The sequence below is a fragment of the Falco peregrinus genome, chromosome 4 (genome assembly GCF_023634155.1).
Source record: "Falco peregrinus isolate bFalPer1 chromosome 4, bFalPer1.pri, whole genome shotgun sequence".
NCBI classification, from domain to species: domain Eukaryota; kingdom Metazoa; phylum Chordata; class Aves; order Falconiformes; family Falconidae; genus Falco; species Falco peregrinus.
The window spans coordinates 53,658,649-53,679,391 of record NC_073724.1 but is presented as its reverse complement, the minus strand read 5'-3'; the positions used below and the strand labels follow the sequence as shown (position 1 = coordinate 53,679,391).

At 44.3% G+C, this 20,743-nt stretch overlaps 1 protein-coding gene across 1 annotated transcript in view; it reads right to left on the bottom strand.

Moving 5' to 3' along the window:
- SLC9A2 (solute carrier family 9 member A2) overlaps window positions 1-19,896 on the bottom strand; it is a 37,368-nt gene extending 17,472 nt beyond the window's left edge. Inside the window, exons 1-4 of the mRNA XM_055802441.1 lie at window positions 19,464-19,896; window positions 13,440-13,903; window positions 7,784-8,034; window positions 1,105-1,322 (exon numbers count right to left, since the gene is read on the bottom strand). Coding sequence (XP_055658416.1) covers window positions 1,105-1,322; window positions 7,784-8,034; window positions 13,440-13,903; window positions 19,464-19,737 — 1,207 coding nt within the window. The 5' untranslated portion in view covers window positions 19,738-19,896. The remainder of the gene's footprint in view (window positions 1-1,104; window positions 1,323-7,783; window positions 8,035-13,439; window positions 13,904-19,463) is intronic.
- Between the last annotated feature and the right edge of the window lie 847 nt (window positions 19,897-20,743).

The window sequence follows — 20,743 nt, the reverse complement described above, 5'->3', positions numbered from 1 at the left end:
TTGAAGCAGCTAACTGATCTCCACATGACAGCTGTCTTCTAGACTCTGCACTGCTGGAACAGCAATAATTCTCTGTGTCAGTGTACACCAAGACTCCTAATTGTTTTTTTTAATAGGTTTTGAGATGCTTTTGAATACTTTGGCTTGTCACCTCTGTTGGTCTGTGCTTTGAACCCTGCAAACTCCTATTCACTCAATTTCACCTGCACAGACAGGAAGGATGCAGGACTGGGGATGGAGGGAGAAGATGCCAGTGCATGCTGATGTACCAAAGCCAAAGACTCCACGGACATGATGCACCAGAGTAAAGGTATAAAGGCAGATGAAGAGAGCAAGCATGGGGGCCAGGAGCTGGGGGGCAGGCAGGCTGCCTGGCTGCTTTTCAGCATAAGGTATTAATTGTGGGGTTTCAGGAGCAGGAGGGAAAATAGTCCAGATTTCTGCACTGGGAGGGAAAACTTGGGAGCTGGAACTAGAGGTGCAGAGGCAGATCAGAGCATGAGCTGCCTTTACACACAGAGGGACCAAATAATTACAGCTGAAACTGGGGCAAGGGGCAGGTTTAAGACCTACAAGACTGAACTGGTCTCAAGGTAAAAGAGAAAGAGCTAGTAGTGCAAACTCAGGAGGGCTCAGGCAGTTTCTTATAGGAATTTTTTCTTCACCTGAACAATGCTTCAACTACAGCATTTCCTGGTTTGATGCTATTTATGCCAATGACTGGGAAAATCCCAAAGCTAGTAAACATAAATTAAAAAAAAAAAAACAAAACCAAAACAACCACAACCTATTTAGCTGTTGTATAACTGCTAATTCTTTTAAGCAAAATTTGCTTATTTGTAAATAAATGTTTGCTCAAATATATGTCCTCTGAGTAACAAGTGGACTGCCTCTGACTTTAGATGGGCAGGATCAGGACCAAACAGAGTTTGGGGTTCCATCTGGGAGAAGGTGGAAGCTGACCCTGCAGTCTAGCACACCTTACAAATAAGAAGTCTGTTGTACGAGCTGATGGAACTCTGCCTAAATTTTGGCATTTTCTGCTTGAGAAGAGGTAAAAACTTTTCACTTGCAAAAAATACTGACACGTAGTCTGAGACTTACCCAGTGCCCTCCAGATTAAACAGAAAAGGAGGGTGAAGCTAACGAAGGCCCAGTTCCACTCATGGTTCTTCCCAACTGTTGACACTCCCATGAAGATGAAGATTAAGGTCTCACTGACACTGCTCAGCATCTTCATGAAATATTTTATTGTCGTATAGGATTTTTGAGAAACATTTTCCTCCACATATTTATTCATGGTCATGGCACAAGCTGTAATCCTGAAAGGCAAACATTAACTTGTATTTCATTGGCTTGATGTTTTTTTAGCCTCTCTCATTTCTGCAGAATATTATTCACTTTTCCACAGTCATCTTTAAAATACAAAGATTAACTTATTCCATAACCAATCTCAAATTTATAGACTTGGTGAACCTACAGTTTTGGGCATGAGATTTTTTTTTTCCACAGTGGGGAGTTTTCTGAGAAGACCAGTACATGAAGAGTTTTGTCACATACTAAAATCCACATGATCTGTGCAGAGGTCACCTCAGACTCTGTTTTGAAAGAGGCAGAGTTGAGGAGAGCCAGGGGCAGCCCTAGAAAACAGGGATTGCTGCTTCTGTTGCTGCTGAGGGACATCAGACGGGCTGGCAACTGCATGTCCCAGGGCAGGGCTTCCCTCCCTTCCCATCAGCAATTGTCCCACCAAATCATCCCCCTCTTCAATGGCAGTGACAGCAGTCAGCTCCTCTTTCCAGGCAAAGTAAGCAGCAAGGCTATAGACAATTTGTCATCCTCCACTGCTTTAGGCCACTACTTGCTTTGACTGTGCATGGGGTGAACAGGAGAAAAACGCCACCAGAAATCATGCTGGTGCTGTTGTGCATTTAAAGCACCTACAAATGAATGAAACAGGCATCTGGGCTGATACACGAGATGTGTGTACTGTTAAGTACACGTACGTGTCTGTGCTCTAAGCCTGTGTTAGTTAAGTAGTTTCTTAATCAGCAGGAAGAGCAAAGAATGACATTAATGGCTGCACATCACTTGCTCAGTACAGCTGCCTATGGTGCAGGGATGGCTGAGGACCACTCAGCTACAAAGTTTATCGATTTAAGGATAGTTAGCAGAGATGACTGGAGGATAACCTCAAAGTGGTGCCTCAGTGTAGAGAAGCACCATCTGAACTGCCTAATAATTATCAGGGTGGGCAATTAAGGCAAGATGCATTGTGAAGTAGATGTCACTCCTAGTTCTGTTATCTAAGGCAAAAACATCTTCTCTGATTTCCCAGTTAAAAACATTATACACACTCATGTACATACCCAGTCAAACCATGCACGCTAAATGTTAAGAGATGTATATTTGTTGCCTTTCTGAATACAGCCCATGGGAACTTGTCCTACAGTTATTTATCCCAGTTCCACTAGTTTTTCAGTTCATAATTATTTGCCAACATAGGGGATATTTTTTCCTACTGAAATCTCCACACCTCTCTGTCTCATGGAGGAGGATGGTAGGTTTGCCAGCATCTCTTTGGAAAAGCTGAAGAAGACTCTCCCATGTCTCATGGAGATCCCACTGCAGAAAGTCTTCTGCTGGCCATGGTCTGCCTCTAAGCCAAGAGCCCCATCGCTGACCCTGAACAGGTTTCTGCTAATTAATTGAAGTTAGTTTTGTCCAGAAGTTTCCTTCTCTTACATGAAGCCAGCATGGCCTGCTCTGCAGGACAATGGCCAAGATTTGAAACACAGTTGTAGATCTCTGATCCCACCAACACATCCACATCCTCAAAATGACTGGGCAGCATTACTTCTGTGGGACAAATCTGGGAGGACACGTGGACACTGGGAGAGGACACAGTGTACTTTGCTGACCTCTGTCAAGCAGCACATCAGGGTGAATAAAACCCAGGGAAGAGGGTCTGATATGGGGACAGATGCAGTCCAGCGGGGCAGGTGGTGGCTTATAAATACAGGTGGAGAGGGTTTGCTAGCAGAACAGTGCACCTAACGTGGCCTTCACCCTGCATTTTCATCCACCTACAACGGATGAAATAGGCAGATCTAGTCAGCAAAAAATACAATGTCCATTGCCATGCATAAACTAGCTCCAAACCTAAGTGAACTCACGACTAAGAAGGAAAGCTTGACTAAAACTACGCCAGACCCCCATCCGCATCTAGCACTGGCATAATTAGTCAGCTCTCTCCTCATTGTCAGCTGATCTCACCACAGTCTGGAAGAGAAAGATCCTCTGTGGCCCAAGAATAGCATGCTGTCTGGGAAGCAGAGCTCATCATGGGTACATGGGATCCACCACGGAAGAAATGATGCAGATTTCATAAGCATACAAGCTTCCTCCCTCCAACACTCAGCAGTTTAGGTAACATTTTTAGTTTGAGCATGTGGTTGGGACAACAGAGGTCCTGCATTTTTGCCAGTACTGACAGACTGCCAATGCTCTTCACAGGTCTCCTCCCTATTCTGATCTTACAGTTGCCCAGACAGGGGACTTGTTATAGATCCCACCATACACCCCAAAAACATATATGCCTGCATACCTCAGGAAGAAAGCAGGAGAGGACCTAGACTGTGCATGGATTTTGTCCTGACAAGGACCTACATCCATTCTCAGAAGCTGTCAAACATTCCCAGGTTCTTCAGTTTACACACCGTTCTGGTGACCAACCTCAGAAGTCTATGTGAAGAAGGTCTCAAATCTACTTAACACATTCACCCTCCAGAACTCTCATATTCAGTGGCAAACCAGCTCCTCGCAAGCTACAGGCTGCACTGACAGACCTACAAATATCTCAGGTTACACCACAGGTCGTGACAGCTCTCCTCTGCATGTACTGCTCATCTGCACAAGTATGACAAGTCGGATGCATCCCAGCTACCCCCAGCCAATTTTGCACTCGGTGGAGCTGGCAAGTGCAGGGGCAGCAAATGCAATACAGCAAGAATGCAGCGAGCAGGCTGCAATTCCAGAGCCGTGGTCATTTCAGAGTCTCAAAGCTGCAGCTCACTGCCCGAAGCATTAGGGTTGTCAGGTCTGCATCAAAGATTCTGCAACAAAATATTCAGTACTATTTACTATCTTCTTAAAATAAATATTTTTCATTATTATAGTCATTTAGGAAAGCCTTGCAGCTTGGAGAGTGGGGAATCATGCTCTGGACATGGTTTGTTTTTGGATCCTGAGGTAATGGAGACACTGTAAATAGATGTCCGATATGAATCTGTCACCAGATTAATCAGGATCTTTGCAAGCTGTAATTTAAAACACCTACCATGCCTAACCACTAGAATTTAAAGGGACAACACTCTTATAATATTATTATCAGTCACATTTTGCATTCATTCAATTAGTCAACTAATTGATGAGTTGGTTCACCAGTATAATAAATAGTGCTGTACATTATTTGTTACTCTTCAGGTAAGTAATAATCCACAGCCTATCACTGCTCATGTTATGAATCTGGTGTCACTTCAGAGTAATTATTTATGTTAGAAAAAAGCCTGTTGAAGTGCCTTTAATTTGAAAATGATATGGTAATATAGAGTTAGGATTTAATATACAATCAATTTCCTTAAATATGCAAGTAAATATTCCTTAAATATGCAAGATTTTATTTACATTATTATAATGCCTTCTTCCAAAACTAAATTTTTACTGTCACCATAATCTAAGCAAAAGCTTAGGTGTGTTTTATGTTACATTTCTCATCCACATACTTTAATTTTGGCTTCCACTTCTCTGACCTGTGCTAGTTGCCTTGGTCAAGAAGGGGAGGGAAAAAACAGTTAATTGCAATTAACCTGCAACCTTCTGTGCTTCTGAAGAATAAAAGTCCTCCTGTACAAACAGTACAGTTTCTGTCATGACTGCAATAAACTAGGCCACTGGGTTCAATCCTCAAGTTTCCTTGACCTACTAAATTTACAGTAGTTTCAATGTTTGCTCCTTTCAGCCTGCTAATTCACTGTTAAAAAAAAAAACCAAAACATATATTAATAGTTCTGCTGCTTCACGGCCTTTATGAGAAATTAGTAAGGAGAAAATGCAGCATTATAATTAGAAATGAAACCTATCAAATAAAGTTCAGATTCACATCTGTACATTTTACACCCGTGATCCTGATTTAAGCCCAGCTCTAATTATAGTAGGAACCCTTTTCTCTCCTTCTGAAGAGGGCTTTCTTACTGCAGCTCACAGGGACATGGTTGAATCCCTTCACTATTTCAGCTGGGTAACCTGCTGCAGGGGTTTTACACAGATGCTTGAGGAATTGTTTGTCCTCAGTGTGAGTACACAGACTTATCAGAAGAGGACAAGCACCTTTCACTCCCCTCTATTCCCCTGCCACTGAATTCCTCCTTGCACAGAAATGAGGCACTCTGTGTATCTATCTTATATACTTGATAACACTGTACATTCCTGATCATGTCCTCCCCCTAAAGTATGGCACAGTGTGTAACCACAAGGTCTTGCTGAGTACCTTTATGAACCTGGTTATGAAGGAAGCAGGAATCCGTAGTTTAACAGACTGACGTGGATGTGGGTGAAAAAGGGGAGATCAGGCAATTATTCCCTATAGGCTGAACTATAAATGGCCATGGAAGCATCTAATGAATAAACAATCCAGGTTGTAAAGGGACACTCCAAGGTCATTTGGTTCAACTACATGCTCAAAGGAGGCTGACTTTTAAGTCAGACCCAAGCAATCCTGCCGTGAGTCATTTGCTGCAGAAAACTACAGGGAACTCAATACCGGTGCGTGTTGCACCGTGACACACGGCAAAACAGTCTCTGCAGTTCAAAGCCCAGCAAAATGTGAAAAGGACGGGGTAGATTTACCCCAAGGGGCTGCAGAGGTTACAGGAGCTCTAAGGCCCTCAGCAGCACTGCTGGGAGGGGGCATGCTTTACATTTCGTGACAGCTGAGACACTACAGGGCTGCAGAGAGCCAGTCCTGCTCCCCTTGGGTGTTACTGATGTATCCAGCACCCTTAGCTATTACAAAACACATTTAGAGTCAAAAAATGTACAGGACATTTTAAAGATAACTTCATTGCTACTGTGCTGTCAGAGGGAAATGGTACTTTGTGTTTCCTCCTCTGTTTTGCACCCACGAAGGGGTCACTGTTACCAATGCAAAGGAATAGGCTGTTAGTACCATGGGGAGCACTGGTGTGCTGGTTGCAGGCACTGGCATGCGGTGGGGTCCACCGACCACCAGCAGACCTGCCGTGCCCTTTCCACTGTAACCTGGATGCAGGGTGTCCAAATCAGTATTTTCATGAACACTGCCACAATTTTTTCGATGTACAGTCTAGCCACACATTTTGGTTTAGAAGCCCTTTAAGTATTTGATCAGAGGACATCAAGGGCATTTGACTTAAGAAGTGGAAGAAACTAGAAACCACACAAATGCTATGAATAGAAGCTAGGGAAAGAGATGGCACATTTATGAACTCGGTCAAAGTGGATGCATATGTTACTTTATTTAGGTTCATATCAGAGAAAGAAACCCATGCAAGCTTTAGCTTCTTACTTGTATTAAAGTATGAACTCCTCCCGTTCCGTGGCCTATTTCTGTTTCTATAGTACTACTGAAATCATCAGCTGTAAGTTTCCATGTAAATTGCTTCCCAGCCCCAGAAAAACTTATACTGGCATGACTATGATATCAAACCTATCTTCACTTTCCTAGAAGATAATCATCAGATGAAGTATTATCAGGTACTAGTGATACTCAGAAGTAACATCTGAACTTTCATAAAAAGCTATGCTCCTAATGCCTGAATGACTCACATTTGCCACTAGAACAATAGAAAGTCATTAAAGAAGGTTGGCCTTTAAAAATACTACTTGGAACCAGAGCAAACCATTTAAGTATATCAAATGTCACAAAGGCTCTTTCTAAAGTTGAGGTTGCTACAGTACAAACAGCATCAAGCGAGAGGATGTGCTCGCTCTTTACTGAAGCCCAGGAGTGAAAAAACAGGAGCGAAAATATTTTTATCTGTTGGAAGTGGGAAGAATAATATTATTTTATACATAATGACATATACAGAGAGCATTGTAACACACTGGCACACATATGAACATACTAAACTAAAGGGTTAAATTACCATAGGACAAGATGCTGCAAATTTAGATTCGCCCGATCCTTATTGTGCTTGTAATCCAGCAGGAATTTGCCTTAATGATATGTACATTGTCTTCATTGAATGGTACTTACTGGCTGCTCACATGACTAAGTGTAAGATGTAGTTTCACAATATATTGGCATTGGAAGTGAAGCCAGTTCATGAAGTTCCAAGCTACCACTCCCACTCCCTCCAGGCCACCGCTGCCCCTACATCACAGTGGGCCACCCTCAGCCATGCCCTTATTGTAGGGTCACATGAGGACATGGGTCACCAAACTGATCTGGGTTAAAAATAACCCCACTGAAAATACAAGGGATTATTTTTAACTCGGAACACTTCAAAGATATGGTTTATGGTGTGATGCCATGAACAGTTTTAGTGACACAGCTGGTGTGGTGGCAAGCTGAGAGAATGGGATGGAAGTGGGAGGGGAGAGGCCGGAAATCCTCAAGCCAACATCCCTGCCATGCATAGTGGAACAATGCCACATGGCAAAGTTTGCAAAATCTGGTCCTCTCTGCAATTTCTATTGGCATTCTTACTTGGGTGCTATTATTACTGAAGTTTGGGGTACTTACGCCATGATGCCCGAGAGATGAAACATTTCGGCTGTTATGTATGACAAGTAACTGTACAGGAAGACAAAGAGTGGCTCAATCACTCGGATTTTATGCGTGAAACGGGTGGTAAAGGCTGCTACAAATCCCAAAAGGATTCCAATCAATACTCCACCGATCCCCACTATAAAGAAGTTAGCAATCCCAGCGAATATGTCAATAACCTTAATTGTGCGCATCTGGCAGAAAGACTTGAACAAATTGTACAGGACCTATGAGGAAAAAGAAAGCACATTATGTTTCTGAACTCTTCTGATTTCCCTTCATGTCATTATGTTCCTCTGCTTCGATGCTGTACTTTGAATTTATCTACCTACCTTGAACTCACTTTTGAGATATGCTGTTGTTTACCTCTAGCATATTACTTATCATCCATAAATAGCAGGCAAATATATTGATTCCCATTTTTGCAAATCAGACAGGTTTCTTAACCCATACCATCTTGCAGGCCAGAAGCATAGATCTATCTAATCTTTAAATTCATTTATTCGCAGAGCTTCCAATTTCTCCACAAATGGCCATCTCAGATTTTCCCCAGAATGAAAGAAATAAAAAAGGATGAAAAAAAAAAAAAGTTTCATAATCAGTGAAAAAGCAGATGCATTTGGTCTACATAAGACACTGAGAGCTGCGGTACTAAACTAGACCATAGATTCATTTGGCATGTGGAGGGGGGGGGAAGGGGGGGAGGCGGGGGGCAGGACAGTGACCACCTCAAGAGTACTAGAAACATGGCATCCATGGAGTGCTCTTTCTCTGATTTATTAACCATCAGGAATTAAAGAAGTCAAATTTCAGATTATTTCTAGAGATCTGGATTTACTTCCCATTCAAAGACCTGTTAACATGTGTTTGCCCAGTTTAATTTTCAAAGTGTTTATAACCATCCTCAAAAAAACCCTGGGTCAACGGGATTATCACATTTTCTTAGCCAGAGAGCCTTTTTGTTTTACGCAGGAAACAGAACGATGGGAAGTCTACATTTCTCTAACATCCAGTATTTTAGTCACTACAAAACAGAAAAAAATGGATTCAGTTACTCTTAAAGAAACCTTAAAGGGCGTCCCCACCTGCAGACTTACTTGGGAGATTTAAGCATTTGGTGGTGCTGCATGTACATTCCCAGCCATGTGATACTGTGATGGTTACACAGTTCCCTCATACAGAGCAGTTTGGTCACAGGCACCTATTCCTATCATGGTGGGTTCCCAGGCTAAGCCACCATGGTCATAAGAAACACCTGACTTGGACAGCTTGCAGGAGTTAAACCTCCACTTTCTTTTTGGACTTCTTAGTAAAGCAAACAGGTTTCTCAGAAATGCTATTTGAGAGAAAAATGTTTTATCAGTACTTGCATTGTGCCAACAATATAGGTGTTTGAATAGTGACTGGGAAGGATTTGTCATGTTTACAATCTTGTTCTCTCTCACATGACAGAAAGTAAGTTGTTCAGCTCTTCTCGGCCAAAATTTCACAGGTCTTACAGAGATAAGAGTTTTTCACTATAGACTAATGCAAAGACACTGCCTATTATGGGTCCTTTGGACTAAGTAAAAAGAAAGAACTGAAAAAGAAAAGAAAAAACATATTTCAGAGCAAGCATGAAAAAGGTTAAATCAAACCTAGCATGGTCATCAGAAATTTTCATTACAAAGCAACAAAAAAGGACAAGAGCAGGAGTATGAACTAATTACTTGGTAACAATGATGCCCTCAGGATGAGTCCACATGGGAGAAGTGTCCTTTTTCACCCTTCATCTTGCTGCTCTGGGGCAGACTTCCAGCCTTTTTGCCCTGTTCCTTGTTACTATGTCCTCTGCAGGACAGGAGGGCGGTGTTAGAGGCTTCACTAGTTTTCCACCTGTTTTGATGTGTACACCTTGGGGATTTACAAGATGGGAAGTACACCAGAATAAAGCCTATTGACAATAGGTGTGCCTTTGTTGGTCACTTTACAAGGACCTCTCAGCCTGCAGATTCCCAGGACTCTATGAATCACAGATTGGAGAAAAAAATACTGTTGGCTTCTGTTGCTTGCAAGGACAGGAGTTTCCCTGAGTCACTTATTGAAACTTGGGACTACTCCAGAGTTGTGTTACTCTTCAAGACACCTACAGAATTTGACCTAGCAGAACACTCGCTTGGTATGTATTAGGGAAGATGATTATTTTCCTTAATTAAGAGTTTCAAATAGCCTTTTTTATATTTTAAAAAGTAACTATATAAATACATATAAGGCAAGTCTCCACAGTAAGGCCACTGAGACCTGCTTGTAAAGAAGGATATGATTTTGATCTACTCAAGCAATAGCTTTTCCATAACATCACCTCATCCGCACAGTGAAGTATTCACCCTGCAAACAGAGCGGAGCCTGTTGTTTCCACAGACAGACATCCCCATAAATCTCAACTCTGCTGCCGTAAGTTGTTTGAAAGAAGAAAAGCAATGTTCTTTGTACTTCAGATCAAAACGAGAGCGCAGTGGTAGAAGCAGCAGCTAGGACTACAGAATGTCATGAACATGATTTTAATCTCATTCCTATTGTTCTTTATTTACACTGCAGTAAATGAGATCAAAATCAGGTTCACTTCCCTTTTACTCCACAGCACTTCAGTTTTACAGCTCTCTCTAAACTTTCAGGGGAGTTAGCATCAACTCTGGTCACATTTCGTAATCCATTTGGGTATGAGAATGGGGGAGGGTGTTCAAGTTCAAGATCTGCCTTTAAGTCAACACTCTTCAGCTGAACTCGCTGAAGGTTACATCAAGGATTATTAGTCACCAATCGCTTTTTAATCTTGTTTCAGAGTATATCTGCTCTTCCTGGACACTAACTGCTTATTTCATTAGTTCTCAGCTATCAGTTTTTAATTCTGAAATTACTTTAAAGCACTCTAAAATAATGTTTTCAGCAGAGATGGAATACAGATCACTGCTGTAATGTTTTCTAAAGTGGGAATAATATTATTGTAATGACACTGGCTCCTTCTCTGTGATTTTAAGCCCAGAATTGGAATTTGAACTGTTAACACTCAACTTCAACTGTGACCTTGCTATTTAATATCATTGTGCCAGTTATCACTGACCCAGTCTTTCCGTAAGGCACCAACGGTGAACAAGAAGCCAACTGGCAAACATTGTCCTCAGTCAAATTCAAGCTCCAAAATTCCGTCAGTGGGGGAAAAGGATCATCCAATTGCATGGGCATATCGCAAAAACTATCAGGCATGAAAGCATCTGAGAAATGCAGCAGAGCTGAGATTCCTGAGAAAGTACACGTCGCTTTGTATCTAAAATGAAGGTGTGGTAGCACATTTTCTGAAAAGTGAAAGCATAGATGACGCTGCTATCCTAATAAAAGCTTTCATTAGAAGAAGCCAGGCAGTGCAAGCGGGATAGCAGGAAGAAGGGCTTAAAGTATTTAGAAAGCACGTTTACTAAAGCCATGCTGTTCTGCACTGCCCATCTGTGCAGCCCCTGGGTTTTTTGATACTGCAGTGGCTGTAGGAATTAGGCAGCTTCCGTGGATGGCCAGCCTGCGTTCAACTCCCCTCCTGCTTCATCCCCACATCCCACCGGAGGCACATGCCAGGGTAGGTGGGACTCAAGGGCTCCGGCAAATGGAAGCTGGAAGGTGCCAGGCTTTGCCTGCTAGCTAGTTTCATCAGCTCTCTGGGTAGCACAAGGGCAGAGGAAGGGACACTATTTACAAAACATCACCTCCTTTGAGCAGACAGTGGCATCACCCTGGCAGTACCACGGCAAGGAGTGACCTGGCAGCGCTGCCTTGGCCAGGGGAGATGAGGTCCTCTAAGGGCACTCCGGGGGGGCGTCTGTGTGACAGCCTGGGTCCCATTTTAAGGATAATCACATGATTGCAGGTGTGCAAATTCATAACAAGGACCATTAGCAGACCAATGCTTAGCACGTGGAAACTACCTGACGTCCTGCCAAGTGCTGCCTTTAAGCGATAGCTGGGAAGCAAGACCAAAGGTACTCTAAATTCCTTCCACTCCTTCGTGAATATATGTATGGCCAGTATGTTACTGGGCTGGCCCTGCAGATTCCTCAGAGTATCTCCCCTGTGTTAGGGGCATCTGGGCCAACATGCCCTGAGACAAAGAAGGCAATAATGACGCCTACAGGACAGCCGTGCATCATGGTTACTAAATTGCCACGCTAGCACCTATAAAAATGGTGGTTCGAAGTAACTTGCTATTGGGCAATGGCACGCATGAATACTTCCATCATCAGGATGCAGTGTTCTCCTAGCAAATCCCTCTGGATTAACTGCTGCTCCAGTGGAAAGGTGATTGATTTTGTGATTGGGAAAAATTATTTTGGTTGGAAAAATCTACCCAAAAGAAGTTTTACATTAACATAAACCCAGACCTTTTTCCCCCAGAAAAACTTGTATAAAAAGAATTCCACCGTATGAGTGGCCAGTACAAGTGAATAGACAGACACAGCTATGGATGCAGTGCTAAGCCTTTTGAAACTCAGTATTTACACCCTCTTATTTTCAGGACTGGCTTAAGTACCAGTTTAATAATGGCAGCCGGTTTCAGCTGTAAGCTAATGAAAAAAGCTAGGCTTTAAAGCAAGCCCATAAGAGAGGATGCAATTCAGCTGGCTGGGTAGCAACAGAATCAGGTAAAGCATGAAGCAAAAGTGAAAAAGAAAACAGCACTCCCACAGACACAAAAGAAATTATCAGTACCAAGGGTCACGTTAGATGATGAGATATACATGCATTAAGCAGATGAGGCAAAGTCCTACAAAAGTGGAAAACGGAAGGACAATTGTGCATAGAATGGGATAGGAATAAGAAGTCAGTGACAGAGACAGGGAATGTATGGACCCAATTCATGAATCCTTCCGATCCTTCTGGCATATGAAAAACTGGACCTCTGAGTCTCACAAAACAGCATCCCAGGACATAGCTGTCACAGGCAGGATTTCAAGTAAGGCATGGATAAATGGAGTAATGTCCCAGCCACGGTGTCATCAGGTACAAATGAGGAGCATTGGGGGTGTTAATGGAATTTGCGAATTGCTGTCCTCAGGTCAGCACCACAAACCCAGTCCAGCTAGTTAATGATTGGAAATTACTGCTTCCAGATGCCTGTCCTATCTCATCTGTAGCCTGGGACAAACGTATTGGTGGTCTCAGGGCAGTTCCAATTGGATGGGCACATGCAAAAGGCCAGCATCAGCCGGGTCCTGTGCCAACACAATGACTTGCCCATTCTCCCTGTGAACATTCTGGGACACCGCACATCGACCCGTTTCCCTCTCCTGCCCCATGACATTTCTGCAGGTGAGGAAAAACTCCAGTTTCTGATTACGGAAGTAACAGAATTCAAAGATACAGAAACCAAAGAGATCAGGTAGTAAAATCCCTAGAGCAAATACGTTACCATTACACATTACTCTGGTACAGTAAGAATACCATAGTTTCTGAATCTCAAGTTCAGAGAATTACAAAAACACAGTAGCACTCCTTGACTTCCATCTATTAGCAAGCTGTAATAACCAGATACAAAGCAATATAATGGAGTGATGTGCAAACAACCATTTATCATTTTTATCAGCTAGTCATTTACCAAGTAACTTACCACAGTTATAGCATCATTCAGCAAAGACTCTCCAAACACCAGGATGTAAAGCTGCTCATTGACATGAATATTTTCAAAAACAGCTAACACCGCCACAGGATCCACAGCTGAAATGAGGCTGCCAAAAAGCAAATTCTGCAGCAATGTGATATCAGTCAAACCAAATGCACTGATCTGGCAAATTCCATAAAGTGAAATTCCAATGCCAATGGCATTCCAGAGCGTGCCCACCACAGCATACCAGAATATGGTACCAAAGTTCTCAAAGAAAAGACGAGTTGGCATAAAATATCCAGCGTCGAGTACAATGGGTGGTAAAAGATACAGGAAAAAAACATCACTGTTCATTACAGGCGGAGACTTCTCCTCTGCTCCAAAAATAATCCCACCAAGAAGCAATCCAACCAGAATAAGGAGACAGCTTTCAGGTACTATTGAGGGCAACTTGTGATACAGATGAAAGCCTTCAAAGGAAATTCAAACACAAGAAAGTGAAGTGGTTATTTGTACAGAATCCAAAATATTATTCTGGATTCTATTATCTTAGATTCTATAGGAAACAAACAGTGGTTGCAGGGCAATTCCATTTTCATTGCAAAGACTGAACTGGACAACCACAACAGGTCAAGGCGAATGTGTCAGCTAGGATGGTTAATTCAGTTAATTTGGTGGAGAGACAATTCAATAGCCAGGCGTTCCAGTTAATAGCTAGGCTGGCTGGGGAACTGTGTGCAAGGGTTCTGTTTGTGAAAGCGCGGGGGGGTTGCCATGTGGAATACTCCAGAAACAAAATCCAAACGGTTTTCTAGGGCAAATTACATCTCACTAGAGAAAAAAAAAAAAAAAAAAAAAAAAAGTCATACTAACCACTCCTTCCTCCATGTACAGCTTCACAAAGGAGTTTAAGGAGTACATTAATTTTATTTTTACAAGTCTTCTAGAGTCTCAATGCTAGGGAGGGGATCCAGCATGTGACCTGCACCCAGTCACCCATGGTCACTTCCCCAGCCACCCTGAAGAAGCACTTACAGACACAATTACTCTTTTAATTTTAGCAGAGCCTCCAAATTAATTTCACCAGAAGCAACATGTTTTCCATAAAGTGACAATAAGTTGTAGCTTGTATTATTATGCTTGTTCTTCTGTATCATGTGAATTGTGGTAGTGTCAGGAGTCTCTCATAAAAATCTGTGCAAAGTACTGAAAAAATGGATAAAACCAGTTCTGAATGAGGATTTAATGGTTGAATGTTCCTCAGCCTACAAAAACTCTTGAAGCCATGCAGTTTTGATTTAAAGATTTCCATTAATTATAGAAGTTGGCTGTTGTAAGGATAATTTTGGTAATGAATGGGAAAAGTTTTGAAGGAGCTCACTCTGGCCAATCTAATGGAATGATCAACCTTAAGCACCAAGGTCACATTCCAGGTCTTAGTGATGCCAATCTTTTCCAGGCTCCTCCTTATCTATATTTGGCCCACATAATTACATAGAAAACTATCCACACCCACAAGATCCCACAATTCCTGCCTAACTAAAAAGCATTTAAATTATTTTAAATGAGAGCTGCACAGAAACACTGGGTGTGGTAATAACGGGCGTCTATTTCAGTAAAACCATTTCAGTAAAATTCACACCTGTAGTTGAAACAGTTAAACTAATGCAAGCTTGGTATAGTTCAAACTAATGCAAGCTTGGTATAGCTCACATCCAGTTTCCCAATGTCAGGCTTCTGTATCTTCTAAGACCTATCTTGTTAATTCTCCCTTCATCACAGATTTTTTTCCAGGTAAAAGAAAGCCTGAACTTATAATGACAAAAACCAAATGGTTAAGAAGGACCAAGGGGAAAGCTGTTTTAATCCACAGATTTTTTGCTTACACATTCTATAACGGTGAAAACTATTTTTCAAAGCAAGCAGCTCAAGCTGCATTTTCTTCCCTTCTGGATAAACACAGACTGTTTTTTAATATTTGGAAACACAGCCTATGTGATTCCTTTGAAGGACTGCCAAATCCACCATCATTCCTCGAAACTGTAATCACCAATATCCTATTTTAGTAGAACAGGTATTGACCCTGGAAACACAAGAATTTGTGGTTGAAGACTTGACTCTTCACCTTTCAGCCACTTCCACATTAACATTTTATGGTTTGCCTTAGTTTCTGCAGTAGCACAGTGACTGAAGTTTCCCCGGAGTAAGTATATTTTGCTAAAAGATTTTTAAGCCCTTCAAAAGTATCTCAAATTATTTTCACAATAAAAATTGAAAAGGAGGGAATTTTTGTAAATGCAGCTTTTAATGAAAGCAAAAAACATCCCAACCAGTTGTAACGCAACAGCAATGAAGTGCCCATTGTGAATATAAAAATAAAAATCTGCTTCTTTCCTTCTTTACAAGTCATCCTTTGGGAAGTTCACACCCTCCCAGAGCTTTTGGGACTGCGCCTCGTCTATCCTTAAAGGTAGTGGAAAGGCTCCCACTATGTTCAGTGTCCTTTTTATCCAAGTAAAGAGCATCGAAACTCCTGAAAGACTGCCTGCCTCCATGCAAAGCATTCAGAGGTGATCAGGGACAGGCTGGGGTTCCCCATTTAAAGGCAGAGAGCTAGGATTTAGAACCCAGTGCACATCAAGTCAGGCACAGGTGCCCTGCAGAATGAGGGGCATCTTCTCTGCTCTGATGGATCCACAGCCACATGGTCAGGAGCGTCCTGGGAGCAGATCCCCTGCAGCACATGGATACTCAGATTTTTATGTTGAACCCAGGACTACAGCCATTTTCTCCTCCTCTGACCGTGTTCTTGGGATCCTGAGTATGCAGTGACCCAACTTCAACAGTGTGGAAGATGCTTACCCTCAGGCCTTTGGGCAATAGGACAAGTGAAGTGCAAGCTCACTGTTCTTCAAGCTAAAAGCTTCCTATTCCTTGGATAAAATCCAGCACGGTCTGATGCTGGAAAGGACACTGAGACGTGTACTTCTGATTATACGTGAGTTTTCCAAGGGCCCTCCGAGCAGCTTAAAACCTTTTTTCAGGAACAAAGTGTTGGAGGGGTATCAGCTCAGTTCCCAGAAGAAACACTTCTAATCATACATTTGTGATTAAACGCAGAAGTAAGTGTAATCTGTATCAGTTAGACAACATTGTGCAGGTTTAACAGCATAAGAATTAAGCAAAACTGAGAGGTAAGTAGGCTAGTCTCACTACCTAGAGACTGCAGCATACTTCGGGTGCACTGGGTCCCACCTTATTTACTCACAGAGTCCATCAGCATGTAACATACCTCCTATGTGGTATCACCACACAAGATAGTAAGTAAGTAGAGGTAGCCAGAAAATAACAATTCCGTTCAAGGCAATTTCTTAGATTTCAAAATGTGCCCTTGTTCTGTGCTGAAATAAAAAGCACCATGTTTCTAATGTCTTTGTGAAAATGTACCTTGTCAAAATGTTTGAGTTCTGCTTTACAACTTCAGGTTTTCCTTTCTCATGCTGTCTTTCTTGCTCCCTCTAAACCTAGCCTACAATGACATGATCACAGCCAGGATCGGAAGAACCTTTCAGGTAAATCCCCCTATAAAAATTAGCGAATGCTGGAACATTTCAGCTCCAGTGAAACTGCACTCCAGTGAAGACACATTTGTTCAAAAAGACTCGTCAGGTGATAAGCAAGTGCTGCAACAGAATTGCCTTTGGGATCCTTCACACATTGTGAGAGCTGTTGTTAAATGCGGCCCTACCTTCTGAGCAACCTGCCGCTGAAAAGACCTTAGGGCTCCGTTCGTAAAGGTTTGCTACCCGGCAATGCCAAGCGTAAGCATTCAGCACCTAGCCCCAGAAAGGAATTTGCGATGCCAGATTAAGCACCGAAGTTTCCTGGGCAGCATGTGAGTCTTGAGGTGGATTTCATGCAGCCTGGCATGACAGGGGTGAGATGCCAGTGCTGCCTAGCAGGAAACACTGGGGAGAGGAATGCACGGAACAGCCTCCTCGCTCTGCTCTCTGGGCTACAGGCAGTGAGACGGTCTGGAAAAAAACCCTCCGTCCCTTTGAACTGAGACACACGGACCACTCTTAGTAACAGAGTAGGACGTGGCAGAGCTGACATTTCTGTATCTCGGTGGTTAGAGAGCTGCCCATCTGGACTACCTTCAATATAAAAGAAGGCACAATCAGTGCTGTGGGAATGTGACCTGGGAGCGACAGCAGCCTATCCTGGGATGGTTTACCTGATGCACTCACTGGATAAGGAAGCACAGACAGAACTCCAGGAGTAAGAACTGGATGTTCCTAATTCCAGTCCCGGAGTCAGGGTGCCTGCAGATAGGTGTGGTGAAGCTGAGCACTGCCACACCTACGGCCTCTCCTGGACCTGGCCTTCATTGCTTGGCGCATGCACGCTCGTAACAGCAGAGGTAATGCCCTAGATTAGCCACACTAGCTTTCATTTGGTATAACTGAAGGGATTTAAAAATCATATGCATTTTTCCTCATCTGTGCTATATGCGTATTTACTGTAAAGCACTCAGATCAGAAAATTAGTTAAGTAATTTTTTTTCTTTACTTTTTAGATGCCTATGCACTAGCAAAATGTCATGGTAGCTGGAATGCACAGTCCTATATAAATTATATATTAATGTGCATGTATGTGCACTTACATTTCAAACAGCTTCCCTGTAATCTTTAATAAAACAAAAACTTTTTCACTAGTCAGCTTATTCAAGAGTTCTTGCTGCATCTAAACCCAGAAGCCAGAGCACTTTTACAGCACTCAACTGGCTAAGTTCTTTATGAAACTCTGTATTTTCTGGCTATTACAATTCATGATATGCTTGAGCATATCACATTTGGACTCTCTCCCAATTCTGCAACTGCCTAAACACATACTCAAGACTAAGCATGCATCTTTAATGCATCAAGATGCAAGCATCCTTAATGCATCAAGATACATGCATCCTTAATGGATGCAACATACAATATTTCTGCAGAAAGTAATGCAGCCATAGCAAGTTGCTGGGGTAGATGATCAGGCCCTCAGCCACAACGCTAGCTGTGGCAGCAGGTAAGTGCAAATTGCTGGTTTTGCAGATTCCTAATTAACCTGGCCACTAACCGGAATGTGACAGTCTATTTAAATGCCACCAGCAGAAGTCGAAGTTTTATCAAAATGAGTATGACCACAGATTTTTATGGAAATCTGTGCTGCAAATTCAGAGTTCTGAATCAAATAACTGGAGTGCGAGTAAACAAACCTTTGTTACCACGGATTTAATCCTTACATTAAGACTATCTTCTAGGTAAGAAGACACAAAGTTCATAATTTATAGAGACATACTGATTTTAAACAGCTCTTTAGTACACCACTTCCTGACGTTCCTTAGATTGTTACACTGTGACCACTTCTCTGTTTGGGAAGTAGAAAGCTCATTAAAAGCATTACATACGAGCTGCCCAAAACTCAGTGAAACTATGCAGTACAAGTGTGTTCCACATGAGGGAAGAGGTGGCCTTCCTTACTCATTCAGCGCTGTCTTTTTTTGCCTTTCTCGGGACGTTAAGTGAATGGTGGGAAAGCAGGAGGAGGCTTACTCTACGCTCATAAATATTTGCTTTCCATCGATCCGTTGTTCTCCTCTGAAACTGTCATTATGCCCGGTGCTACTTTAAGAGAAAGAAGGCAGCGCTCAATGACCGCAGGGCGAGCGGGGGAAAGTCAGCCGCGCACCGGGTGCGCTCCGGGGTTTACAGTCCTCGTAGCCCGGGGTTTGCGCGCCGCTGCCGGGGGCTGGAGGTAACCACCGCTTCTCTCCTCCGCACGTTTCCTCACCGAGAACAACCCGTGTCCTGCCAGCCCTGTCACGCCCGGGCATCCCGCCCCGCGAAGGAGCATCAGCCCCGGCCGCCCCCGCCCCCGCGCCCCCGCCGCCGGGCACGGAGCGCCCCAGCCCGGCTGCCCGCGGCGGGCCCGGGGGGGCGGCCCGGGAGGGCAGGGGAGGGGGGGTCGCCCGAGGGCCCCGCTCACCGATCTTGGCGAGGGAGGCCAGCAGGATCCAGAGGGTGATCTCGAAGGGGATTTGCACGTGGGGGTAGTCCAGGGTGAAGACGTGGAGCCGCGTCTCCTCGAAAGCGGTGCCGCTGGGGCTCGGCGGGGTGCCGGTGCCCATCGCCGCGGCGCCGGGCAGCTGGCTCTCCGAGGTGGCCCGCGCCTCCGCCGCCCCGGCCGCCAGCACCGCCAGCACCGCCAGCACCGGCAGCAGAGGCGCGGCGGGGCGCGGGGGGCCGCCGCCGCTGCCCATGGCGTCCCCGCTGTCGGCCGGGCGCGCCGCTGCCCTACGGCCCCGCGCCGGCCGCCGCCGCCACCATCCCGCCGCCGCCGGCACCTGCCGCCGCCGCGGCCCCGCCGGCTCCGGCTCCGCCTCCTCCCCGGTGACGGGGCGAGTCCCGGCGCGGCGCCGCCGGCCGGCCGCGGCGTCCCGCTCCCTCCCGGGCCGCCCCCGGGGCCGCCCCCGCGGGGCAAAGCCGCGACCCGGCCCCGCCGCAGTCGCCGCCGCCCCCGCCGCCCCCGGGCCCGGGCGGCCGCTGTCAGGCGCCGCGGGAGCGCCCGGGCGGGGGCCTGGTCGCAGCCGCCGCCAGGTGCTCGGGCTGGGAGCGGGCCAGCCCGCCGCCGGCCGGCCGGGTACCAGCCAGGGGGCTCGGGCACCGGGGGCAGCGCCTGCCCCCCGGTACTCGCCGAGGCGGCCGGGCCGGCGCGGAGACGGGCGCAGGCGGCAGGGCGCCTCTGGCTGCGGGGTGCGCCGGAGGAGGCTTGTGTGCAGCGCAGTAACGCACCTACATGCTGTATGTGTCGATGGAAACTAATCTGCAGTGCTAACACACTCCGTGTGGACGTGTACACGCCTATCTATACATAGACGTGCGCCTCTATATGCATATATCTATAAGTAATTCACATACCGAGAGAGAGTCTGTGTATGTATGTACATGCATATGTCCGAACGTGTGTATCTATATACATATGGATGAGTGTGTGTCTCTATATATTTTAATAAAGTAATTTTCACATGTGTATGTATATGTATATGTACAGATATATATGTTGCCATTACCAATTACAGGAAAGGTGCTTCTGCCAAATATGTGAAACCAACATTCTGTTCCCACTAATTAGGAGTTAAATGCTGTCAGTTTATAGAGTTACAAGAACACATTCTGTTTACATACATGTATGTAGGTTCGTATATTTGTATATACATGCCATATAATGCATACCATATAATATATGCTATATAAGTATACTATATC